This window comes from Tachypleus tridentatus, chromosome 12 (assembly GCF_004210375.1).
Source record: "Tachypleus tridentatus isolate NWPU-2018 chromosome 12, ASM421037v1, whole genome shotgun sequence".
Taxonomy (NCBI): domain Eukaryota; kingdom Metazoa; phylum Arthropoda; class Merostomata; order Xiphosura; family Limulidae; genus Tachypleus; species Tachypleus tridentatus.
In genome coordinates, this window is record NC_134836.1 from 115,117,935 (window position 1) to 115,144,297 (window position 26,363).

The window sequence follows — 26,363 nt, forward strand, 5'->3', positions numbered from 1 at the left end:
GTAAAATTGAAATATATGAATATTTATAATCCATTCTTACTTACTAAGACATCTCTGTTCAATGGAGACATTCACAGTAATTTATTTTAATTTTTTTTTAAATATCACTGGTCAAAAGAAACAAAGCCCAACTGGTGCCAGCAAAATCAAATAAAATAGAAAATACAGACTTTTATTTTTGTGTTTTAGTGTTTGTGATAACTAACTGCTTTACGATTCAAAAATGTTCTCTTTAAATGATACACACTATCTTGTTAGAGCTTCAGTAAACATTGTAGGTGTGAAAACAAACAAGACTTTTCCTGTTATGTAATTATAACGTCATTTACTAGCTCAACCCTTGAACAACCGCTTTCCACAGAACTGGAATTTAACTTTTCAAACCAAAGATTTCTTACTTATGCACACTGCAATCCAAGACCAACCTTCTTGCAATCTCTCCTGTTTTAAACTAGTCTTCCTGAATTATCCCAATAAAAAACTCACTGCTTAAATGGCAGTTCTCACAATATTCATATATACAAAAACAACATTTACCACTGATTCAATACTGCATACCTTTATAATTTGTCTAGTGTTCTCTCCATCTTCAAATTTTAATGATACTGCCTTAAGGACTGAAGGAAAGTAGGTTTGTTTGTACTAAGATCCTCTGATACTGTGATTAGTAATATTCATACTGTTGTTATAAAGATGATGCTAAACTAATGAGAAACCGAATACTAGGCAGAAGGACTATTTAATAATTACAGAAGAAGGACATCTGTAAGTCATACAGAGCTGTTCTTTCTGATAATGTCACTAAATTATGACTTGCCAAATTCTGCTTCACATACTTGTTCAGTTAAAATGATCCAAGGAAAAGGAATTTGGATTAAAGTAAAAATAATTTCATATGATCATGCACACCATAAGCACTTCAGACCAAAATCAACTGTTTTATTCATTGCTGACACCTGTATACAATCAAAGTAAGAAAATTCTTTAGAACGTCTCATTCCTGCCTGATATATAAACAACTCTTATGAATGTTTTGCTAATTTCTTTTAGATATTTTAACTGAATAACTCCAACTATACCAGTGTCATCTGAAATACTGAAACATCACCTAACACTAAACAAGATTGTTACGAGTCTTCTGCTAGCCTTTCAGCTTTACTAATGACTTCTTCAATGGGTCCCACCATATAGAAGGCTACTTCTGGTAAATGGTCCAATTCACCTGAAAGAGAAAGTCATTTTGAAAACTATATTCCATTTTCAATACTATCAAACAAACTAAATGTTTACATTTCTGTATCTTTAGAAAACCTCACAAAGAGTATAAAAGGACAAGTATCTGAAATTTAAAAACCTTTTAAATATTACACCAACTGAAACCAATGTACAATAAGTTTTCAATTAGGGCCACATCTTGTTGGTGATAAGAAACCCACTTGAAATAAAAATCTATCTTTGAATGGTTGGTATGGGTATTAATACCTTTACTGAAAAGCAGAGAACAAGGGTTCGATCATCCTAGGTTATCTTCAGATTAACTTGTTATCAGTATCTGTTCTGAGATACATTTTTATTTCATGTGGGTTTCTTGCCATCAAGAAGTTAACAAATAAATGTACACCACTGGTACTGGGAATTTGGTCAGTCAGCTACCACTCCTCAACACAATCCCCCAAGTTAATGAACATGTATTTCAGAACGGCTGGTATGGGTATTAACACCTTTATTGATAAGCAGAGAACAATGGTTCAATCTTCTAGGTCATCTTCAGGTTAAGAAGATAAAACTACAAAAGATTTTAAACAGTGTACAAAAATTATATATAACTTACAGAAAAAAACTAATAAAAGCCATGTTAAACTCAAAATATAAAGAAATAAATGACTTGCAGAAAGATGAAGATGAGCTAGGAAGGTTGAAACATTGTTCTCTGCTCATCAATAAAAGTGTTAGTACTCATATCGGCTGTTCTGAGATACACAGACCCACATCTGATACTAATACACGCAAAATACTATTATAAGAATAACTTAACCAATTTATTACAGTACCACAATGACAAGTAACAGTATGTCAGGACCCAGACATTAATTTTAATTTTTCATTTCAGTCAGGATGGCACTAGTCTACTTCTGTACCTTTTGTTGCTGTCTGCCCACTTTGACAAAATAACTTGATAACCTTCTATTAATTCTACCTTCTCACCAAACACTTTAATCAGTAAATACAGGTTATGTTGATTAGTTATAAATTTCTTCCTTTAACTGATCTGGTTTGGCTTGTTTTGAATGTTGTGCAAAGCTACATGAGAACTATCTGAACTACCCATCCCTAATTTTGGAGTGTAAGACTAGAGGGAAGGCAACTATTCATCACCACCCACTGCCAACTCTTGGGCTACTCTTTTACCAATGAATAATGGGATTGACTGCCAAATTATAATGCCCCGATGGCTGAAAGGGTAAGCATGTTTGGTGTGATAAGGATTCGAACCTGCGACCTTCAGATTACGAGTTGAGTGCTTTATCCACCTGGCCATGCCGGGCCTTAACTGATCTACCAAGATTTCTCTCAAGCTACTTGTTCACCCAGGTAAAGACAAGGTAGAGGCCTTAACTGATCTACCAAGATTTCTCTCAAGCTACTTGTTCACCCAGGTAAAGACAAGGTAGAGGCCTTAACTGATCTACCAAGATTTCTCTCAAGCTACTTGTTCACCCAGGTAAAGACAAGGTAGAGGCCTTAACTGATCTACCAAGATTTCTCTCAAGCTACTTGTTCACCCAGGTAAAGACAAGGTAGAGGCCTTAACTGATCTACCAAGATTTCTCTCAAGCTACTTGTTCACCCAGGTAAAGACAAGGTAGAGGCCTTAACTGATCTACCAAGATTTCTCTCAAGCTACTTGTTCACCCAGGTAAAGACAAGGTAGAGGCCTTAACTGATCTACCAAGATTTCTCTCAAGCTACTTGTTCACCCAGGTAAAGACAAGGTAGAAGCAATGGTTATAATGCCAGAACTCATTATTTTCATACTAACTATTATAAAAACACACTGGTACAAACTTTTAATTACTTGTTACAAATTTTGTGTGCCCAATACTGAAATTATTTTTATAACACTCAAATTCCAGCAAGTCTGCCTTTAACAACATCTGAGAACATGCACTTCTTGACTAACACTTACCTTAATGTTTTAGTTCTGCAAGTTATATTTTCATTTAAAAAAAAATTATAATTTAGCTTACTAACCCTTTTGAAATAAGACAACAAAATTGACTTTTTATGAAAAAATCTAATTGGTCTAAAAATTAAACACAGTTTAAATATCTGAAGACTATTTACTGCCATACTTAAATTCAATTTTGATCAAAAACCAAATCCAAACTCATTGTTTACTGTAATAACAACAAATTCTTTTATCTTCATTTCAGTATTTTTTTTGTACAATAGATATGTAACTTACACTAATCAACAACATCCAACACTAAAACACAGTGATTACGTTTCATACAATTACTGACCATCAAGAATCATCTTAAAGCCTTTGATGGTTTCTGCAAGTGGTACAAATTTTCCTGTTTGCCCAGTAAACACCTCAGCTACTTGGAAAGGTTGCGACAAGAAACGCTGAATCTTTCGTGCACGTGAAACTGTCAGTTTGTCCTCTTCAGACAGTTCATCCATTCCTAGGATAGCAATGATGTCCTGCAGGGATTTGTAGTCCTAATATTGACAGCTACGAATTAATACTTGGGCATTTAACTTGTATTACATCTAATAATGTACATAGCCTTAAAAAAAGGCTTAAAATCATTACAACTAGTGCTTTAAGTGACTGTAAAAGACTAATAACAGTTGTAAGAAGCAGTGGATCTTTTATCATCTTTGAATATCACCATTTTAAAAGGTGTTAGCCTTTATGAAAGCAAATGCTATAAACAATAATTTTCCAATATACACCTGTAAGATCTTCTGTACACCACGGGCTATATCGTAGTGCTCTTTACCAACAATGTTGGGGTCCATGATACGGGAGGTTGAGTCCAGTGGGTCAACAGCAGGGTAGATGCCCAACTCTGCAATACCACGAGACAACACGGTGGTTGCGTCCAAGTGAGCAAACGTTGTGGCAGGGGCAGGATCAGTTAAATCATCAGCAGGCACATAGATAGCCTGAAGAAACAACGAATGTGGCAGATACATGATAAGTTAGTACAGTATAATGCTGGATATATGGTAAGTTAACATGGTATAGTGTTGTATATATGATAAGTCAACAATGTACACTACTGGATATATGGTAAGTTAACACAGTATAGTGCTGGATATATGGTAAGTTAACACAGTATAGTGCTGGATATATGGTAAGTTAACATGGTACACTGCTGGATATATGATAAGTTAACACAGTATAGTATTATAAGTTAACAGTATATACTGCTGGATATATGGTAAGTTAACATGGTATAGTGTTGTATATATGGTAAGTTAACACAGTATAGTGCTGGATATATGGTAAGTTAACATGGTACACTGCTGGATATATGATAAGTTAAGACAGTATAGTATTATAAGTTAACACAGTATAGTGCTGGATATAAGTTAACACTGTATAGTGCTGGATATAAGTTAACACAGTATAGTGCTGGATATATGGTAAGTTAACATGGTACACTGCTGGATATATGAGAAGTTAAGACAGTATAGTATTATAAGTTAACACAGTATAGTGCTGGATATAAGTTAACACTGTATAGTGCTAGATATAAGTTAACACTGTATAGTGCTAGATATAAGTTAACACAGTATAGTGCTAGATATAAGTTAACACAGTATAGTGCTAGATACAAGTTAACACAGTATAGTGCTAGATATAAGTTAACACAGTATAGCGCCAGATATGCTTAAGCAACACAGCATAGCGCCGGATATAAGTTAACACTGTATAGTGCTGGATATAAGCCAACACAGCATAGTGCCAGATTACAAGTTAACACAGCATAGTGCTAGATATAAGCCAACACAGCATAGTGCCAGATTACAAGTTAACACAGCATAGTGCCAGATATAAGTTAACACAGCATAGCGCCAGATATAAGTTAACACAGCATAGTGCCGGATATAAGTTAACACCGCATAGTGCCAGATATAAGCCAACACAGTATAGCGCCAGATACAAGTTAACACAGCATAGTGCCAGATACAAGTTAACACAGCATAGCGCCAGATATAAGTTAACACAGTATAGTGCCAGATATAAGTTAACACAGCATAGCGCTGGATATAAGTTAACACTGCATAGTGCCAGATATAAGCCAACACAGTATAGTGCCAGATATAAGTTAACACAGTATATTGCCAGATATAAGTTAACACAGTATATTGCTAGATATAAGCCAACACAGTATACTGCTAGATATATGATAAGTTAAGACAGTATAGTATTATAAGTTAACACAGTATAGTGCTGGATATAAGTTAACACAGCATAGCGCCAGATATAAGCCAACACAGCATAGCGCCAGATATAAGTTAACACAGCATAGCGCCAGATATAAGCCAACACAGCATAGCGCCAGATACAAGCCAACACAGCATAGCGCCAGATATAAGCCAACACAGCATAGCGCCAGATATAAGTTAACACAGTATAGTGCTGGATATAAGCCAACACAGCATATTGCTAGATTATAAGCCAAGACAGCATATTGCCAGATATAAGTTAACACAGTATGTTGCTAGATATAAGCCAACACAGCATAGCACCAGATATAAGTTAACACAGCATATTGCCAGATATAAAGCCAACACAGCATATATTGCTAGATATAAGCCGACACAGCATATTGCTAGATATAAGTTAACACAGCATATTGCTAGATATAAGTTAACACAGTATATTGCTAGATACAAGCCGACACAGCATATTGCCAGATATAAGTTAACACAGCATATTGCTAGATATAAGCCAACACAGCATATTGCTAGATATAAGTTAACACAGCCTATTACTAGATATAAGCCAACACAGCATAGCGCCAGATACAAGCCAACACAGCATAGCGCCAGATATAAGCCAACACAGCATAGCGCCAGATATAAGCCAACACTGTATAGCGCCAGATATAAGCCAACACAGCATAGCGCCAGATATAAGCCGACACAGCATATTGCTAGATATAAGTTAACACAGCATATTGCCAGATATAAGCCAACACAGCATATTGCCAGATATAAGTTGACACAGCATATTGCTAGATACAAGCCAACACAGCATATTGCTAGATATAAGTTGACACAGTATATTGCTAGATATAAGCCAACACAGCATATTGCTAGATATAAGCCGACACAGCATATTGCCAGATATAAGCCAACACAGCATATTGCCGGATATAAGTTAACACAGCATATTGCTAGATATAAGTTAACACAGCATAGCGCTGGATATAAGTTAACACAGCATAGTGCTAGATATAAGTTAACACAGTATAGTGCCAGATATAAGTTGACACAGTATATTGCTAGATATAAGTTAACACAGTATATTGCCAGATACAAGTTAACACAGTATATTGCTAGATATAAGTTGACACAGTATATTGCTAGATATAAGTTAACACAGTATATTGCTAGATATAAGTTGACACAGTATATTGCTAGATATAAGTTAACACAGTATATTGCTGGATATAAGTTAACACAGTATATTGCTAGATATAAGTTAACACAGTATAGTGCTGGATATAAGCCAACACAGTATAGTGCCAGATACAAGTTAACACAGCATAGCGCCAGATATAAGTTAACACAGCATATAGTGCCAGATATAAGTTAACACAGTATATTGCCAGATATAAGCCAACACAGCATATGCCAGATATAAGCCAACACAGCATAGTGCCAGATATAAGTTAACACAGCATATTGCTAGATATAAGTTGAAACAGTATATTGCTAGATATAAGCCAACACAGTATATTGCTAGATATAAGTTAACACAGTATATTGCTAGATATAAGTTAACACAGTATATTGCTAGATATAAGTTGACACAGTATATTGCTAGATATAAGTTAACACAGTATATTGCTAGATATAAGTTAACACAGTATATTGCTAGATATAAGTTGACACAGTATATTGCTAGATATAAGTTAACACAGTATATTGCTAGATATAAGTTAACACAGTATATTGCTAGATATAAGTTAACACAGTATATTGCTAGATATAAGTTAACACAGTATAGTGCTAGATATAAGTTAACACAGTATATTGCTAGATATAAGTTGACACAGTATATTGCTAGATATAAGTTAACACAGTATATTGCTAGATGTAAATTAACACAGTATATTGCTAGATATAAGTTGACACAGTATATTGCTAGATATAAGTTAACACAGTATATTGCTAGATATAAGTTAACACTGTACATACTTGACTGTACACAAGAGTAGAGATTTGTTGTACCCACAAATATTGACTAAGTAATTACAATACACATTTTTTAGTTTCAAAACCAAATCCCAGGTAAAATAAACTGCTGGTTCAGCATTAAAAAGTTAACTATGATGGTCTACAATAAAGAGAAAGGAAAAATTATTCAATGGATCAAAACAGTATCAAAAAAAAAAAAATCTTCAAACTGCTAACAAATATGTCTTCAAAATGTGCTATTTATTCTGGCACTAGTGAAGAAATTTCACATGAACCTATTTAAGAATTTATGTTAATACGTCCTTACGCAAAAACCAAAAACATCAAAGACAAGGCCACCAGTAAACATAAATAACAGAATATTATTCTCCTTCCCAGATGAGTACGAATCCCACACTTGACTTATTACATAGAGTTGATCCAAGTCATCCAGTTCATACACCAATGATAATACATTGTATGAATGAGGGGTGGAGCTAGAATGATTTGAGTGGTGGGTGCTAAAAAAAAAAAGCAGTGTAACTCACAGATACCATCTTCATACCACCACTCACCCTCTTTTGGCTAAGCCAAAAAAAAGACATTATAATGTTTATAATTTTAAAGTGTTTAATGTTAATGACTTTGAGGTTTTAAATTCCTTCAGAAAGTCCACTAAAACTCGACACGAGCAGTTACTAGACAAATGTTATAAGGTGAAAAATGAGTTGACAAAAAATAAAGGCCTTCACAGATTTTACTCTAGGCTGAGTTTTATTTGTCTGATTTATCAATTTATAACAGCATGTAACTGATACAGATTAGTCACAATGAGATTTCTGAAAGTTTTTATGCAAGAAACACATCAATATACATTTTAGATATATAAACTTTTGAAAATATTTTTCAGTTTCAAGTGCATGTTGTTGTTTTTTTCTGTGGACTTTTCTTGAAAAGCATTTCAGCACGAAGGCTATTTTCTTTGTGACTTCAAAAGAAAGCATTTGTTTCTGTCAAACTAATTGTCAAGTAAACTGTACTGCAACATCAACAGACATTTTTCATGTTGAATTCCTTCTCTGACATCTAGTACGAAGCGACTAAAATGAGTCCTGAACAGCCCTGCCCACCACAGATACAACCTCTGTATGACTAGTGAATCTGAAGTGACACTTTACAATTGTACCTGTTTCCCATTTCCTTAGTACTGAGAGAAAATTTGAAATGATGGATTAAAAACAATATGAAAGTATAGTTTTGGTCAACAAAACTGTAAATAGGAAGAATTATTTTTTTAATACACCACCACCATCTAAGTTAATTAAATAACCTATACTACAATATCCTCTTTTTTATCACAAGTTAATAAATACATCTGTAACAACATCAGTTGCACAAGTTTATCAATGAAGCAGATGCTACTATTACAAAAAAAATATCCAGTATACATAAATCCCATTAAAAAATACCAGAACACACTGCATCTTCAACCACAATACATGGTATAAATAACATCGCTTCCTTGTACTGCTCCAAGAAAGATAAGGTGATGGCAATTAGAAAGAGTTTTAATTACACAGTTTTACAAATGAAAGATATGAAAAACAGAGATTAATTGTTTTTGTTTGTTTTGGAATTTCGCACAAAGCTACTAGAGGGCTATCTGTGCTAGCCGTCCCTAATTTAGCAGTGTAAGACTAGAGGGAAGGCAGCTAGTCATCACCACCCACCGCCAACTCTTGGGCTACTCTTTTACCAACGAATAGTGGGATTGACCGTCACATTATAATGCCCCCACGGCTGGGAGGGCGAGCATGTTTGGCGCGACCCTCAGATTACGAAGCACATGCCTTAACGAGCTAGGCCATGCCAGGCCCTCAGAGATTAATACTGCTTTTTATAATTAAAACATTACACTTCAAACATGATTCCTAAAATCAAACCTGCACAGATGTGATGGACCCCTTTTTGGTTGTGGTGATTCTTTCTTGCATGGTGCCCATGTCAGTGGCCAAAGTGGGCTGATATCCTACAGCTGAAGGAATTCGACCCAAGAGGGCAGAAACCTGAAATAAACAAAAGTCTGACCTCACCTCTTCTCTATAGAATTTTTGATATGTAAGAAGCCGTTCAAAGGAATAAACTACATTCTGATTTTAAAACCTTTACAATCTGAGCTGACATCCAGAGTTTAAAGAGGTTTTAAAACCTCTGAACTGATTTACATTCTGAAATCATTCAAGTAAAAATATTTCGATTTCAACTGTTTCCATTTTCGAACAATTTAGAATTGATTGGAAGAGAGCAAAAGTACCTATCCCCAATGATGGGAAATGTTTAATTTATTACATGGATTTTGAAAAGGTGGATTGTGTTGCACTTTTGATTTTGCTCACAGTCATAGCTCTCTCAGCCACTAATACCACCCACTGCAAAAAGTAATTGTTGAGTCATGCTGAGAGCTATTCAGTAATAACATAAGGTAAATCAACATTTTTACTCTCTAACTTTGGTCACATTGTTAATGTTTCTGTGATCAATTCCTAATAATTTAACATAGAATATCCTGCTTGAAAAATAAGATTTTATATCAACATTAATCATGCCTGTTCTCTCATCACTTCAAAAGTGAATGTTTAATGTTACCTACATGCACGGCTTTTCAAATGAGAGACAGATGAACAATCAGACACCACAGTTCATTACAACATGCAGAAATTTAAGGAAAGAATAATCTATATATAAAACTCGGTTATAACTTTCCTATGCTAAAAATGTATTTCTGATAGGTAATTAACACCTCTCATATAAATAGCTATTCTCATTCAGTGCTACCTTCTATATGGGGAAAAAACATTATGCATGCAATAAGTCTTCTATCTCCCCTCAACTAGAATTGATTGATGCCAATGTATCTATCATGCAAATCATCATATGTTAACCCTCCACCAATAAGAGTGCAATATATTTTCTTCCATGAGACTCTACATTCAATTCTACCACACTGTCAATCTAATTCAAGTCTACCACACTGTCAATCTAATTCAATTCTACCACACTGTCAATCTAATTCAAGTCTTGGCAGGAGACGAAAGCACAAGTTTTCAGTGGGAGAGAAAGTGTGGAAAATATGAGAGGAGTTATGTACTTATTGAAAATACATTTTCAGTGTAGAAAAAATTCTAACATCTAATACATTACCTCCACTCATATAAGAAGCTAGAATCCCACACTGAGTAGGTGGGGGGGGGATCATTGTGAGGGAAAGAAAGAAAATGGGTGGAAAGTGATCTAAAATATGCAGTATGTATCAAACTTAATCCTAAAAATTACAAAAATGGATGAATTGGAAAGGATGTCTTCCTAGATGTGGTGTGGCTAGGACAAAAACAGACTGTACACTATCAGTAGTCATATACAGTCCAAAATGCAGCTGTCAAGTACCAACATCCAAGTGAGGATAGTAAAGTGGATTACACCACCAGCAAGTTGTCCAAAATCCAGGCCATGGAAACCAATATCCATGTAGGGGTAGGAAAGAGGATCATACCATCTTCACCTTAAATTCATGAAACAGGAGTGAATCCAGTGTCACCCAAATCATGAACATAACACATGTGAAAATGATAAACTGACAGATCCATCCAGTATCAAACATAATGTAAACAATTTCCCTCAAGAGTGAAACTGACCAGAACCAACCCAAAAGCATTAACACCCTTGGAATAAGAAATATAAAGAGACAGCAGAAGGAAAAGAACCATGACAATCTGCAATTACCTCCATCATGACCCATAACAGCGATAGAGTGTAAATGAGGGAGAAATACACACGTGTAGTACATGTATGAGGACTTATGTCAATTGATTCCACTCTAAATCCAAAACCTGGTCACTGAGAACCAACATCCAAGGGGTAGAATGAAGGGCTTCAATCAAAGAGATGAACTGCAATCTTGACGTCTCATTTCTATTTGTTATCATGTCCCATATTGAAGGATATCACATCCTCTACACTAGCAGAACACAACTGCCCTACTCTTAACTTAATTATTTTATAATCATTTCTATATTTTGTTTGTATTTCATTATTACATTTAGGAGAATGCCTACATGGTCCACCATCCCAACAGCTTGAAACTAGAAAGTAGTAAGGACTATCCAATGAATAAAATGATAAGATGAGAAACCCCTGAAAGGGAGACAAAGATGGGCAGATAAAACCCAGGATGGGAAAACAGAAGCATGTTGTGGCTCCAACTGTGATGTATGTGTAACCAAAGAAGAAAGTGTCGAGTGATGATACACATACTACACAAGATTTCAAAGTCTCAGTAACACGATAAAAAAACATATTCTCAAAGTAAAAATACAGAAATCCTAAAAAGTAAGAGGCAGCAAATATACCTGAGAAAAGGTCACACAGTGACAAAAAAGTGTCACACTGTGCCTAACTAATTCTGCAGAAGTGGTAAGAAAACCACAACTAAATCCAGTGGAGAAAAAGGCTATCAAATCTTCATCAGCTGGAACAGGTTCAACTGTTCAGGAGAATTAGTGGGACAAGTTCATGAGAAGAAAACTGACCCATATAACAATCAATCTCATGATGAATAATAGAAGAGAAATCCAATGATGGTTCTCCTTCATCTGCAGCCTATGAAAATAGTGCTACAGGTATAACACTTAAAGTAAGAACATGAATTGAATCTCAGAATTCATTGTAGAAATATGTAAATCAAACAAAAGTATCTGATGTAAAAATATGCAAATGTGAGAAATAATAGAAACTGGGAAATCAAATGGTTTCTTCAATGTAAAAAAAAAAAACAACCCAACAAAACAATGAAGAAATCCAACTTACAAAACTAAACTATTAAAATAATGAGTCAAATAAATAAATCCAACTTACAAAACTAAACTATTAAAATCATGAGTTGCATAAAAAAATCCAACTTACAAAACTAAACTATTAAAATCATGAGTCACATAAAGAAATCCAAATTACAAAACCAAACTATTAAAATCATGTGTCACATAAAGAAATCCAACTTACAAAACTAAACTATTAAAATCATGAATCACATAAAGAATTCCAACTTACAAAACTAAACTATTAAAATCATGTGTCACATGAAATACAACTTACAAAACTAAACTATTAAAATCATGAGTCACATAAAGAAATCCAAATTACAAAACTAAACTATTAAAATCATGAGTCACATAAAGAAATCCAACTTACAAAACTAAACTATTAAAATCATGAGTCACATAAAGAAATCCAAATTACAAAACTAAACTATTAAAATCATGTGTCACATGAAATCCAACTTACAAAACTAAACTATTAAAATCATGAGTCACATAAAGAAATCCAAGTTACAAAACTAAACTATTAAAATCATGAGTCACATAAAGAAATCCAACTTACAAAACTAAACTATTAAAATCATGAGTCACATAAAGAAATCCAAATTACAAAACTAAACTATTAAAATCATGTGTCACATGAAATCCAACTTACAAAACTAAACTATTAAAATCATGAGTCACATAAAGAAATCCAAATTACAAAACTAAACTATTAAAATCATGAGTCACATAAAGAAATCCAACTTACAAAACTAAACTATTAAAATCATGAGTCACATAAAGAAATCCAAATTACAAAACTAAACTATTAAAATCATGTGTCACATGAAATCCAACTTACAAAACTAAACTATTAAAATCATGAGTCACATAAAGAAATCCAAATTACAAAACTAAACTATTAAAATCATGAGTCACATAAAGAAATCCAAATTACAAAACTAAACTATTAAAATCATGAGTCACATAAAGAAATCCAAATTACAAAACTAAACTATTAAAATCATGAGTCTAAACTATTAAAATCATGCATAAAGAAATCCAAATTACAAAACTAAACTATTAAAATCATGAGTCACATAAAGAAATCCAACTTACAAAACTAAACTATTAAAATCATGAGTCACATAAAGAAATCCAAATTACAAAACTAAACTATTAAAATCATGTGTCACATGAAATCCAACTTACAAAACTAAACTATTAAAATCATGAGTCGCATAAAGAAATCCAAATTACAAAACTAAACTATTAAAATCATGAGTCACATAAAGAAATCCAACTTACAAAACTAAACTATTAAAATCATGAGTCACATAAAGAAATCCAAATTACAAAACTAAACTATTAAAATCATGTGTCACATGAAATCCAACTTACAAAACTAAACTATTAAAATCATGAGTCACATAAAGAAATCCAAATTACAAAACTAAACTATTAAAATCATGAGTCACATAAAGAAATCCAAATTACAAAACTAAACTATTAAAATCATGAGTCACATAAAGAAATCCAAATTACAAAACTAAACTATTAAAATCATGTGTCACATGAAATCCAACTTACAAAACTAAACTATTAAAATCATGAGTCACATAAAGAAATCCAAATTACAAAACTAAACTATTAAAATCATGAGTCACATAAAGAAATCCAAATTACAAACTAAACTATTAAAATCATGAGTCACATAAAGAAATCCAAATTACAAAACTAAACTATTAAAATCATGAGTCGCATAAAGAAATCCAACTTACAAAACTAAACTATTAAAATCATGAGTCACATAAAGAAATCCAAATTACAAAACTAAACTATTAAAATCATGAGTCACATAAAGAAATCCAACTTACAAAACTAAACTATTAAAATCATGAGTCACATAAAGAAATCCAAATTACAAAACTAAACTATTAAAATCATGAGTCACATAAAGAAATCCAACTTACAAAACTAAACTATTAAAATCATGAGTCACATAAAGAAATCCAAATTACAAAACTAAACTATTAAAATCATGTGTCACATGAAATCCAACTTACAAAACTAAACTATTAAAATCATGAGTCACATAAAGAAATCCAAGTTACAAAACTAAACTATTAAAATCATGAGTCACATAAAGAAATCCAACTTACAAAACTAAGCTATTAAAATCATGAGTCACATAAAGAAATCCAAATTACAAAACTAAACTATTAAAATCATGTGTCACATGAAATCCAACTTACAAAACTAAACTATTAAAATCATGAGTCACATAAAGAAATCCAAATTACAAAACTAAACTATTAAAATCATGAGTCACATAAAGAAATCCAAATTACAAAACTAAACTATTAAAATCATGAGTCACATAAAGAAATCCAAATTACAAAACTAAACTATTAAAATCATGAGTCACATAAAGAAATCCAACTTACAAAACTAAGTTATTAAAATCATGAGTCGCATAAAGAAATCCAAATTACAAAACTAAACTTTTAAAATCATGAGTCACATAAAGAAATCCAACTTACAAAACTAAACTATTAAAATCATGAGTCACATAAAGAAATCCAAATTACAAAACTAAACTATTAAAATCATGAGTCACATAAAGAAATCCAAATTACAAAACTAAACTATTAAAATCATGAGTCACATAAAGAAATCCAAATTACAAAACTAAACTATTAAAATCATGAGTCACATAAAGAAATCCAAATTACAAAACTAAACTATTAAAATCATGAGTCACATAAAGAAATCCAAATTACAAAACTAAACTATTAAAATCATGTGTCACATGAAATCCAACTTACAAAACTAAACTATTAAAATCATGAGTCACATAAAGAAATCCAAATTACAAAACTAAACTATTAAAATCATGAGTCACATAAAGAAATCCAAATTACAAAACTAAACTATTAAAATCATGAGTCACATAAAGAAATCCAAATTACAAAACTAAACTATTAAAATCATGAGTCACATAAAGAAATCCAACTTACATAACTAAACTATTAAAATCATGAGTCACATAAAGAAATCCAAATTACAAAACTAAACTATTAAAATCATGAGTCACATAAAGAAATCCAACTTACAAAACTAAGTTATTAAAATCATGAGTCGCATAAAGAAATCCAACTTACAAAACTAAGTTATTAAAATCATGAGTCACATAAAGAAATCCAACTTACAAAACTAAGTTATTAAAATCATGAGTCACATAAAGAAATCCAACTTACAAAACTAAACTATTAAAATCATGAGTCACATAAAGAAATCCAAATTACAAAACTAAACTATTAAAATCATGAGTCACATAAAGAAATCCAACTTACAAAACTAAACTATTAAAATCATGAGTCACATAAAGAAATCCAAATTACAAAACTAAACTATTAAAATCATGAGTCACATGAAATCCAACTTACAAAACTAAACTATTAAAATCATGAGTCACATAAAGAAATCCAAATTACAAAACTAAACTATTAAAATCATGAGTCACATAAAGAAATCCAACTTACAAAACTAAACTATTAAAATCATGAGTCACATAAAGAAATCCAAATTACAAAACTAAACTATTAAAATCATGTGTCACATGAAATCCAACTTACAAAACTAAACTATTAAAATCATGAGTCACATAAAGAAATCCAAATTACAAAACTAAACTATTAAAATCATGAGTCACATAAAGAAATCCAAATTACAAAACTAAACTATTAAAATCATGAGTCACATAAAGAAATCCAAATTACAAAACTAAACTATTAAAATCATGACATGTCCAACATAAAGAAATCCAAATTACAAAACTAAACTATTAAAATCATGAGTCACATAAAGAAATCCAACTTACAAAACTAAACTATTAAAATCATGAGTCACATAAAGAAATCCAAATTACAAAACTAAACTATTAAAATCATGTGTCACATGAAATCCAACTTACAAAACTAAACTATTAAAATCATGAGTCACATAAAGAAATCCAAATTACAAAACTAAACTATTAAAATCATGAGTCACATAAAGAAATCCAACTTACAAAACTAAACTATTAAAATCATGAGTCACATAAAGAAATCCAAATTACAAAACTAAACTATTAAAATCATGTGTCACATGAAATCCAACTTACAAAACTAAACTATTAAAATCATGAGTCACATAAAGAAATCCAAATTACAAAACTAAACTATTAAAATCATGAGTCACATAAAGAAATCCAAATTACAAAACTAAACTATTAAAATCATGAGTCACATAAAGAAATCCAAATTACAAAACTAAACTATTAAAATCATGAGTCACATAAAGAAATCCAACTTACAAAACTAAACTATTAAAATCATGAGTCACATAAAGAAATCCAAATTACAAAACTAAACTATTAAAATCATGAGTCACATAAAGAAATCCAAATTACAAAACTAAACTATTAAAATCATGAGTCACATAAAGAAATCCAAATTACAAAACTAAACTATTAAAATCATGAGTCACATAAAGAAATCCAACTTACAAAACTAAACTATTAAAATCATGAGTCACATAAAGAAATCCAAATTACAAAACTAAACTATTAAAATCATGAGTCACATAAAGAAATCCAACTTACAAAACTAAACTATTAAAATCATGAGTCACATAAAGAAATCCAAATTACAAAACTAAACTATTAAAATCATGAGTCACATAAAGAAATCCAACTTACAAAACTAAACTATTAAAATCATGAGTCACATAAAGAAATCCAAATTACAAAACTAAACTATTAAAATCATGTGTCACATAAAGAAATCCAACTTACAAAACTAAACTATTAAAATCATGAGTCACATAAAGAAATCCAAATTACAAAACTAAACTATTAAAATCATGAGTCACATAAAGAAATCCAACTTACAAAACTAAACTATTAAAATCATGAGTCACATAAAGAAATCCAAATTACAAAACTAAACTATTAAAATCATGAGTCACATGAAATCCAACTTACAAAACTAAACTATTAAAATCATGAGTCACATAAAGAAATCCAAATTACAAAACTAAACTATTAAAATCATCATGAGTCACATAAAGAAATCCAAATTACAAAACTAAACTATTAAAATCATGAGTCACATAAAGAAATCCAAATTACAAAACTAAACTATTAAAATCATGAGTCACATAAAGAAATCCAACTTACAAAACTAAACTATTAAAATCATGAGTCACATAAAGAAATCCAAATTACAAAACTAAACTATTAAAATCATGAGTCACATAAAGAAATCCAACTTACAAAACTAAACTATTAAAATCATGAGTCACATAAAGAAATCCAAATTACAAAACTAAACTATTAAAATCATGAGTCACATAAAGAAATCCAAATTACAAAACTAAACTATTAAAATCATGAGTCACATAAAGAAATCCAACTTACAAAACTAAACTATTAAAATCATGAGTCACATAAAGAAATCCAAATTACAAAACTAAACTATTAAAATCATGAGTCACATAAAGAAATCCAAATTACAAAACTAAACTATTAAAATCATGAGTCACATAAAGAAATCCAAATTACAAAACTAAACTATTAAAATCATGAGTCACATAAAGAAATCCAAATTACAAAACTAAACTATTAAAATCATGAGTCACATAAAGAAATCCAAATTACAAAACTAAACTATTAAAATCATGAGTCACATAAAGAAATCCAAATTACAAAACTAAACTATTAAAATCATGAGTCACATAAAGAAATCCAAATTACAAAACTAAACTATTAAAATCATGAGTCACATAAAGAAATCCAACTTACAAAACTAAACTATTAAAATCATGAGTCACATAAAGAAATCCAAATTACAAAACTAAACTATTAAAATCATGAGTCACATAAAGAAATCCAACTTACAAAACTAAGTTATTAAAATCATGAGTCGCATAAAGAAATCCAACTTACAAAACTAAGTTATTAAAATCATGAGTCACATAAAGAAATCCAACTTACAAAACTAAGTTATTAAAATCATGAGTCGCATAAAGAAATCCAACTTACAAAACTAAACTATTAAAATCATGAGTCACATAAAGAAATCCAACTTACAAAACTAAACTATTAAAATCATGAGTCACATAAAGAAATCCAAATTACAAAACTAAACTATTAAAATCATGAGTCACATAAAGAAATCCAACTTACAAAACTAAACTATTAAAATCATGAGTCGCATAAAGAAATCCAACTTACAAAACTAAACTATTAAAATCATGAGTCGCATAAAGAGCATCAAAAGAACAAAATGTCTAAACATAAGTTCTGGCAAATGACAAGTGACAGTTTGATGAAATTAAAGAAGAAATCATGTACATCAAGAGGGTGTTGCACTCTTACTGGTGGAGAACTGATGTATAGTCAGTGATGACGAGAAACCCACTTGTTGAGAAATTTATATGCAAAAACGGCTCGTTTGGGCTGAGAAAACACTTTACATAGAAGAGCGAACAACGTTTGACCTTCTTCGTCATCGTCAGGTTCACAAAGAAAGAGGTAACTGACCGGAAGCTGACCACATGTTTGAAAGGGGTTGTGTAACTGTGTGTCGAAATGTAGAGGGCGGTATTAGATGTTTGAATATATAATTTTATTTATTATATTAATATAGGTATAAAGGTGTTCCTTTATATTGGTTTATTTTGGGTTTAAGTTGTTGTATAAGTAAGGCTTCTTTAATTTTACGTTTGTTTATGTTTGTTTCTTTATTTAGTATTTGAGTGTTTTCTATGGTTATGTTGTGTTTATTTGACTTGCAGTGTTCGAAAACGTGTGAAGGTGACTTTTTATGTTCTTTGAATCTGGTTTCCATTTTTCTACTTGTTTCTCCAATATAGAAGTCGTGGCAGTTATCACATTATATTTTATAAATACTGACAAACACCACACCAAAAGGAATTTATGCAGAATTAGAATGTTGTATGTGAAAAAACAAACAGTAGACATAACACAAAATAATATTGTCTACCATAAAACCAACTACATCAAAAGAGAAAGGTTCACATTATAATACTTACTGTGTAAAATGAGATGAAAGTCAGGACAACAAATTTATTTTTGTTCTATTTTTTTAGCTGCGTGTGGTTCAAAACCTCAAAGTGAACATTTTTTCTTTTGATATATTATAAAGTTCAATACTGTATTGTATTTTTAGTATATTTCAAATATTAATGTGAATACAGTACCACAATAATGAAATATATTAAATTTACATTAAAACAAGTGTAACATAACATCACATATGTATGTGTTTGAAATTTTAATATCTGAGCAGTGATGACAGGGGAGTGGGGGGACAGAGCTACACTTATCCTATTTGCCAGAATAGGTGCTCATAAGTTTATACGATAATTTAAAGATTCTCCATAATGGCCTATTTATCCTTGCCAGTGAAGGAAAAAAAAACACAAAAACATCATTCACAAGGAAGCTCTGACCTAAAACAGGTTTAAAATTTATTTTAAAACGTCAAACCCAAGGTTGTTGTTTTTTCATGGATTCACAAAATATTTTTTTATATATCAAAATATGGAACAGGGAAGTTTAGAGAGCATAGGTTTAATTTTCCTCAAAAACCCCAGTAACAAATTGCATAAAAGTTTTTAAGTCACTTCCCATAAATTTTTCCAAATACTTATCTCAGAAAAATGAAAAATATGATACAGTAAAAATGTTTATCCTGGATAAAAAAAAAATTATCTTTATGTAGATGACTCAGAATTGTCATGAGGAACTGGAACAAAATTTTAATCTTTAAAACAGAAAAGATACATATTTGAAAATTAACAATTTTTATACATAGATTATAAATTTTGACAGTTTTAATTACAAATGTTACAAAAGATTCAATACCTCTGATCCAGCTTGGGTGAATCTAAAAATGTTGTCAATAAAAAGTAGTACATCTTGACCCTCTTGATCTCTGAAATATTCTGCAACAGTTAGACCAGTTAGCGCAACCCGGGCACGAGCTCCAGGGGGTTCGTTCATCTGACCATACACTAGAGACACCTGAAGGGAAAGGATAAAATTAATCTTCAATGTCAGTCTTCCAGTAATGTAAACTCTGTCTGAGAGAAAAAACAGTTTATTATCCAATATCTAGAAAATATATGTCATAAAAAAACTAATCACTACTTTATTTTCTGAAATTTTAACTTGGCTGTTTTTCCACCACAGATACATCAATGATATCCTACGGTCGAAGCACTTAGTACAAACTTATTAAACAATATCCAGTTTCAGCTTAAAATAATTCATTTGATTTGATATACTTTTACTGTCTGTATCATACAAGTGGAATTAAAAAGAATGTTGGCATTTTTTTAAATTATAAGAAACGCATCTTTTAAAAATATTCTGAAGTTGCCCACATTCACTACAATCATACTGAATTCTTGTCGTCGTTCATTGAAGTCATGTCAGGCCAAACATACTGGTTCTTGTCTCTGTTTACTGAAATCATGTCAGTCCAATCATACTGGTTCTTGTTTCTGTTTACTGAGCTAATGCTAGTCCAAACATACTGGTTCTTGTCTCTGTTTACTGAACTAATGCTAGTCTAAACATACTGGTTCTTGTCTGTTTACTGAATTAATGCTAATCCAAACATACTAGTTCTTGTCTTTGTTTACTGAAATAATGCTAGTTCAAACATACTGGTTCTTGTCTTTGTTCACTGAACTCATGCTAGTCCAAACATACTGGTTCTTGTCTTTTTTTACTGAACTAATGCTAGTCCAAACATACTGGTTCTTGTCTTTGTTTACTGAAGTAATGCTAGTCCAAACATACTGGTTCTTGTCTTTGTTTACTGAAGTTACGTCAATCCAATCGTAGTGGTTCTTATCTTCCTTTATTTAAGTCACACCTTACCTTAGAAGTTTTGTCTTTCAAACTAATAACACCAGACTCAATCATCTCGTGATACAAATCATTTCCTTCACGGGTTCTTTCTCCCACACCAGCAAAAACTGAGTAACCACCATGAGCTTTAGCAACATTGTTAATTAGTTCCATGATTAATACAGTTTTCCCAACACCAGCACCACCAAACAGACCTTGAAAAAAAACATTATTTTAGTTTGAAGTATAATCCCAGATCTAATAATAAGATAGATACACATACAAACGCAGCAAAAACACAACTGTGATAAAGACTAGTACATACTATTCTATCCATAATTATCAATTTGATAGACATTAATACTATTTTAAAATACTCCAACAATTAAGTACTGAATGGTCTTATGTTATTGCTAAACAGAAAATACACTTTATAGACACCCCATAAGTAACATACATTTTAGTGATGAAGTTTTAATTTAGAAGATACAACACAAACAGTAATTTACTTCCTACACATATTAATGAAAAGTTTTAATTTAGGATATACAACACAAACTGTAATTTACTTCCCACACATATTAATGAAAAGTTTTAATTTAGGATACACAACACAAACAGTAATTTACTTCCTACACATATTAACGAAAAGTTTTAATTTAGGATACACAACACAAACAATAATTTACTTCCTACACATATTAATGAAAAGTTTTATTTTAGGAGATACAACACAAACAGTAATTTACTTCCTACTCATATTATTAAAAGTTTTAATTTAGGATACACAACACAAACAGTAATTTACTTCCTACACATATTAATGAAAAGTTTTATTTTAGGAGATACAACACAAACAGTAATTTACTTCCTACACATATTAATGAAAAGTTTTAATTTGGGATACACAACACAAACTGTAATTTACTTCCCACACATATTAATGAAAAGTTTTATTTTAGGAGATACAACACAAACAGTAATTTACTTCCTACACATATTAATGAAAAGTTTTATTTTAGGAGATACAACACAAACAGTAATTTCCTTCCTACACATATTAATGAAAAGTTTTAATTTAGGATACACAACACAAACTAATTTACTTCCCACACGTATTAATGAAAAGTTTTATTTTAGGAGATACAACACAAACAGTAATTTACTTCCTACACATATTAATGAAAAGTTTTAATTTAGGATACACAACACAAACTGTAATTTACTTCCCACACATATTAATGAAAAGTTTTAATTTAGGAGATACAACACAAACTGTAATTTACTTCCCACACATATTAATGAAAAGTTTTAATTTAGGAGATACAACACAAACAGTAATTTACTTCCTACACATATTAATGAAAAGATTTAACTTAAGACAACACAAATAGTAATTTACTTCCTACACATATTAATGAAAAGTTTTAATTTAGGAGATACAAAACAAATTGTAATTTACTTCCCACACGTATTAATGAAAAGTTTTAATTTAGGAGATACAACACAAACAGTAATTTACTTCCTACACATATTAATGAAAAGATTTAACTTAGGACAACAGAAACAGTAATTTACTTCCCACACGTATTAATGAAAAGTTTTAATTTAGGAGATACAACACAAACAGTAATTTACTTTCTACACATATTAATGAAAAGTTTTAATTTAGGAGATACAACACAAACTGTAATTTATTTCCCACACGTATTAATGAAAAGTTTTAATTTAGGAAATACAACACAAACACTAATTTACTTCCTACACATATTAATGAAAAGTTTTATTTTAGGAGATACAATAAAAAGAGTAATTTACTTCCCACACGTATTAATGAAAAGTTTTAATTTAGGAGATACAACACAAACAGCAATTTACTTCCTACACATATTAATGAAAAGTTTTAATTTAGGAGATACAACACAAACTGTAATTTACTTCCCACACGTATTAATGAAAAGTTTTAATTTAGGAGATACAACACAAACAGTAATTTACTTCCTACACATATTAATGAAAAGATTTAACTTAGGACAACACAAACAGTAATTTACTTCCTACACATATCAATGAAAAGTTTTAATTTAGGAGATACAACACAAACTGTAATTTACTTCCCACACGTATTAATGAAAAGTTTTAATTTAGGAGATACAACACAAACACTAATTTACTTCCTACACATATTAATGAAAAGTTTTAATTTAGGAGATACAATACAAACAGTAATTTACTTCCCACACGTATTAATGAAAAGTTTTAATTTAGGAGATACAACACAAACAGTAATTTACTTCCTACACATATCAATGAAAAGTTTTAATTTAGGAGATACAACACAAACTGTAATTTACTTCCCACACGTATTAATGAAAAGTTTTAATTTAGGAGATACAACACAAACACTAATTTACTTCCTACACATATTAATGAAAAGTTTTAATTAAGAAGATACAATACTAACAGTAATTTACTTCCTACACATATTAATGAAAAGTTTTAATTAAGAAGATACAATACTAACAGTAATGTACTTCCTAAATATATTAATGAAAAGTTTTAATTTAGGAGATACAACACAAACAGTAATTTACTTCCTACACATATTAATGAAAAGTTTTATTTTAGGAGATACAACACAAACAGTAATTTACTTCCTACACATATTAATGAAAAGTTTTAATTTGGGATACACAACACAAACTGTAATTTACTTCCCACACGTATTAATGAAAAGTTTTATTTTAGGAGATACAACACAAACAGTAATTTACTTCCTACACATATTAATGAAAAGTTTTATTTTAGGATACACAACACAAACAGTAATTTACTTCCTACACATATTAATGAAAAATTTTATTTTAGGAGATACAACACAAACAGTAATTTCCTTCCTACACATATTAATGAAAAGTTTTAATTTAGGATACACAACACAAACTAATTTACTTCCCACACGTATTAATGAAAAGTTTTATTTTAGGAGATACAACACAAACAGTAATTTACTTCCTACACATATTAATGAAAAGTTTTAATTTAGGATACACAACACAAACTGTAATTTACTTCCCACACATATTAATGAAAAGTTTTAATTTAGGAGATACAACACAAACTGTAATTTACTTCCCACACATATTAATGAAAAGTTTTAATTTAGGAGATACAACACAAACAGTAATTTACTTCCTACACATATTAATGAAAAGATTTAACTTAAGACAACACAAATAGTAATTTACTTCCTACACATATTAATGAAAAGTTTTAATTTAGGAGATACAAAACAAACTGTAATTTACTTCCCACACGTATTAATGAAAAGTTTTAATTTAGGAGATACAACACAAACAGTAATTTACTTCCTACACATATTAATGAAAAGATTTAACTTAGGACAACAGAAACAGTAATTTACTTCCCACACGTATTAATGAAAAGTTTTAATTTAGGAGATACAACACAAACAGTAATTTACTTTCTACACATATTAATGAAAAGTTTTAATTTAGGAGATACAACACAAACTGTAATTTATTTCCCACACGTATTAATGAAAAGTTTTAATTTAGGAGATACAACACAAACACTAATTTACTTCCTACACATATTAATGAAAAGTTTTATTTTAGGAGATACAATACAAAGAGTAATTTACTTCCCACACGTATTAATGAAAAGTTTTAATTTAGGAGATACAACACAAACAGCAATTTACTTCCTACACATATTAATGAAAAGTTTTAATTTAGGAGATACAACACAAACTGTAATTTACTTCCCACACGTATTAATGAAAAGTTTTAATTTAGGAGATACAACACAAACAGTAATTTACTTCCTACACATATTAATGAAAAGATTTAACTTAGGACAACACAAACAGTAATTTACTTCCTACACATATCAATGAAAAGTTTTAATTTAGGAGATACAACACAAACTGTAATTTACTTCCCACACGTATTAATGAAAAGTTTTAATTTAGGAGATACAACACAAACACTAATTTACTTCCCACACATATTAATGAAAAGTTTTAATTAAGAAGATACAATACTAACAGTAATTTACTTCCTACACATATTAATGAAAAGTTTTAATTAAGAAGATACAATACTAACAGTAATGTACTTCCTAAATATATTAATGAAAAGTTTTAATTTAGAGATACAACACAAACAGTAATTTACTTCCTACACATATTAATGAAAAGTTTTAATTTAGGAGATACAAAACAAACAGTAATTTACTTCCTACACATATTAATGAACAGTTTTAATTTAGGAGATACAATACAAACAGTAATTTACTTCCCACAAATATTAATGAAAAGTGTTAATTTAGGAGATACAACACAAACAGTAATTTACTTCCTACACATATTAATGAACAGTTTTAATTTAGGAGATACAATACAAACAGTAATTTACTTCCCACACATATTAATGAAAAGTTTTAATTTAGGAGATACAATACAAACAGTAATTTTCTTCCTACACATATTAATGAAAAGATTTAACTTAGGACAACACAAACAGTAATTTACTTCCTACACATATTAATGAAAAGTTTTAATTTAGGAGATACAACACAAACACTAATTTACTTCCCACACATATTAATGAAAAGTTTTAATTTAGGAGATACAATACAAACAGTAATTTACTTCCTACACATATTAATGAAAAGATTTAACTTAGGACAACACAAACAGTAATTTACTTCCTACACATATTAATGAAAAGTTATAATTTAGGAGATACAACACAAACTGTAATTTACTTCCCACACGTATTAATGAAATGTTTTAATTTAGGAGATACAACACAAACTGTAATTTATTTCCCACACGTATTAATGAAAAGTTTTAATTTAGGAGATACAACACAAACACTAATTTACTTCCTACACATATTAATGAAAAGTTTTAATTAAGAAGAAACAATACTAACAGTAATTTACTTCCTACACATATTAATGAAAAGTTTTATTTTAGGAGATACAATACAAACAGTAATTTACTTCCCACACGTATTAATGAAAAGTTTTAATTTAGGAGATACAATACAAACACTAATTTACTTCCTACACATATTAATGAAAAGTTTTAATTTAGGATACACAACACAAACAGTAATTTACTTCCTACA

The 26,363-nt window shown here is 30.3% G+C and overlaps 1 protein-coding gene across 1 annotated transcript in view; it reads right to left on the reverse strand.

The window, feature by feature from the left end:
• Window positions 1-918: 918 nt before the first annotated feature.
• Window positions 919-26,363, reverse strand: part of LOC143234420 (ATP synthase subunit beta, mitochondrial-like) — a 60,807-nt gene continuing 35,362 nt past the window's right edge. The window contains exons 4-9 of the mRNA XM_076471784.1: window positions 21,235-21,419; window positions 20,212-20,370; window positions 9,369-9,491; window positions 3,964-4,176; window positions 3,525-3,726; window positions 919-1,222 (exon numbers count right to left, since the gene is read on the reverse strand). Of these exons, the coding sequence (XP_076327899.1) occupies window positions 1,128-1,222; window positions 3,525-3,726; window positions 3,964-4,176; window positions 9,369-9,491; window positions 20,212-20,370; window positions 21,235-21,419 (977 nt within the window). The 3' untranslated portion in view covers window positions 919-1,127. The remainder of the gene's footprint in view (window positions 1,223-3,524; window positions 3,727-3,963; window positions 4,177-9,368; window positions 9,492-20,211; window positions 20,371-21,234; window positions 21,420-26,363) is intronic.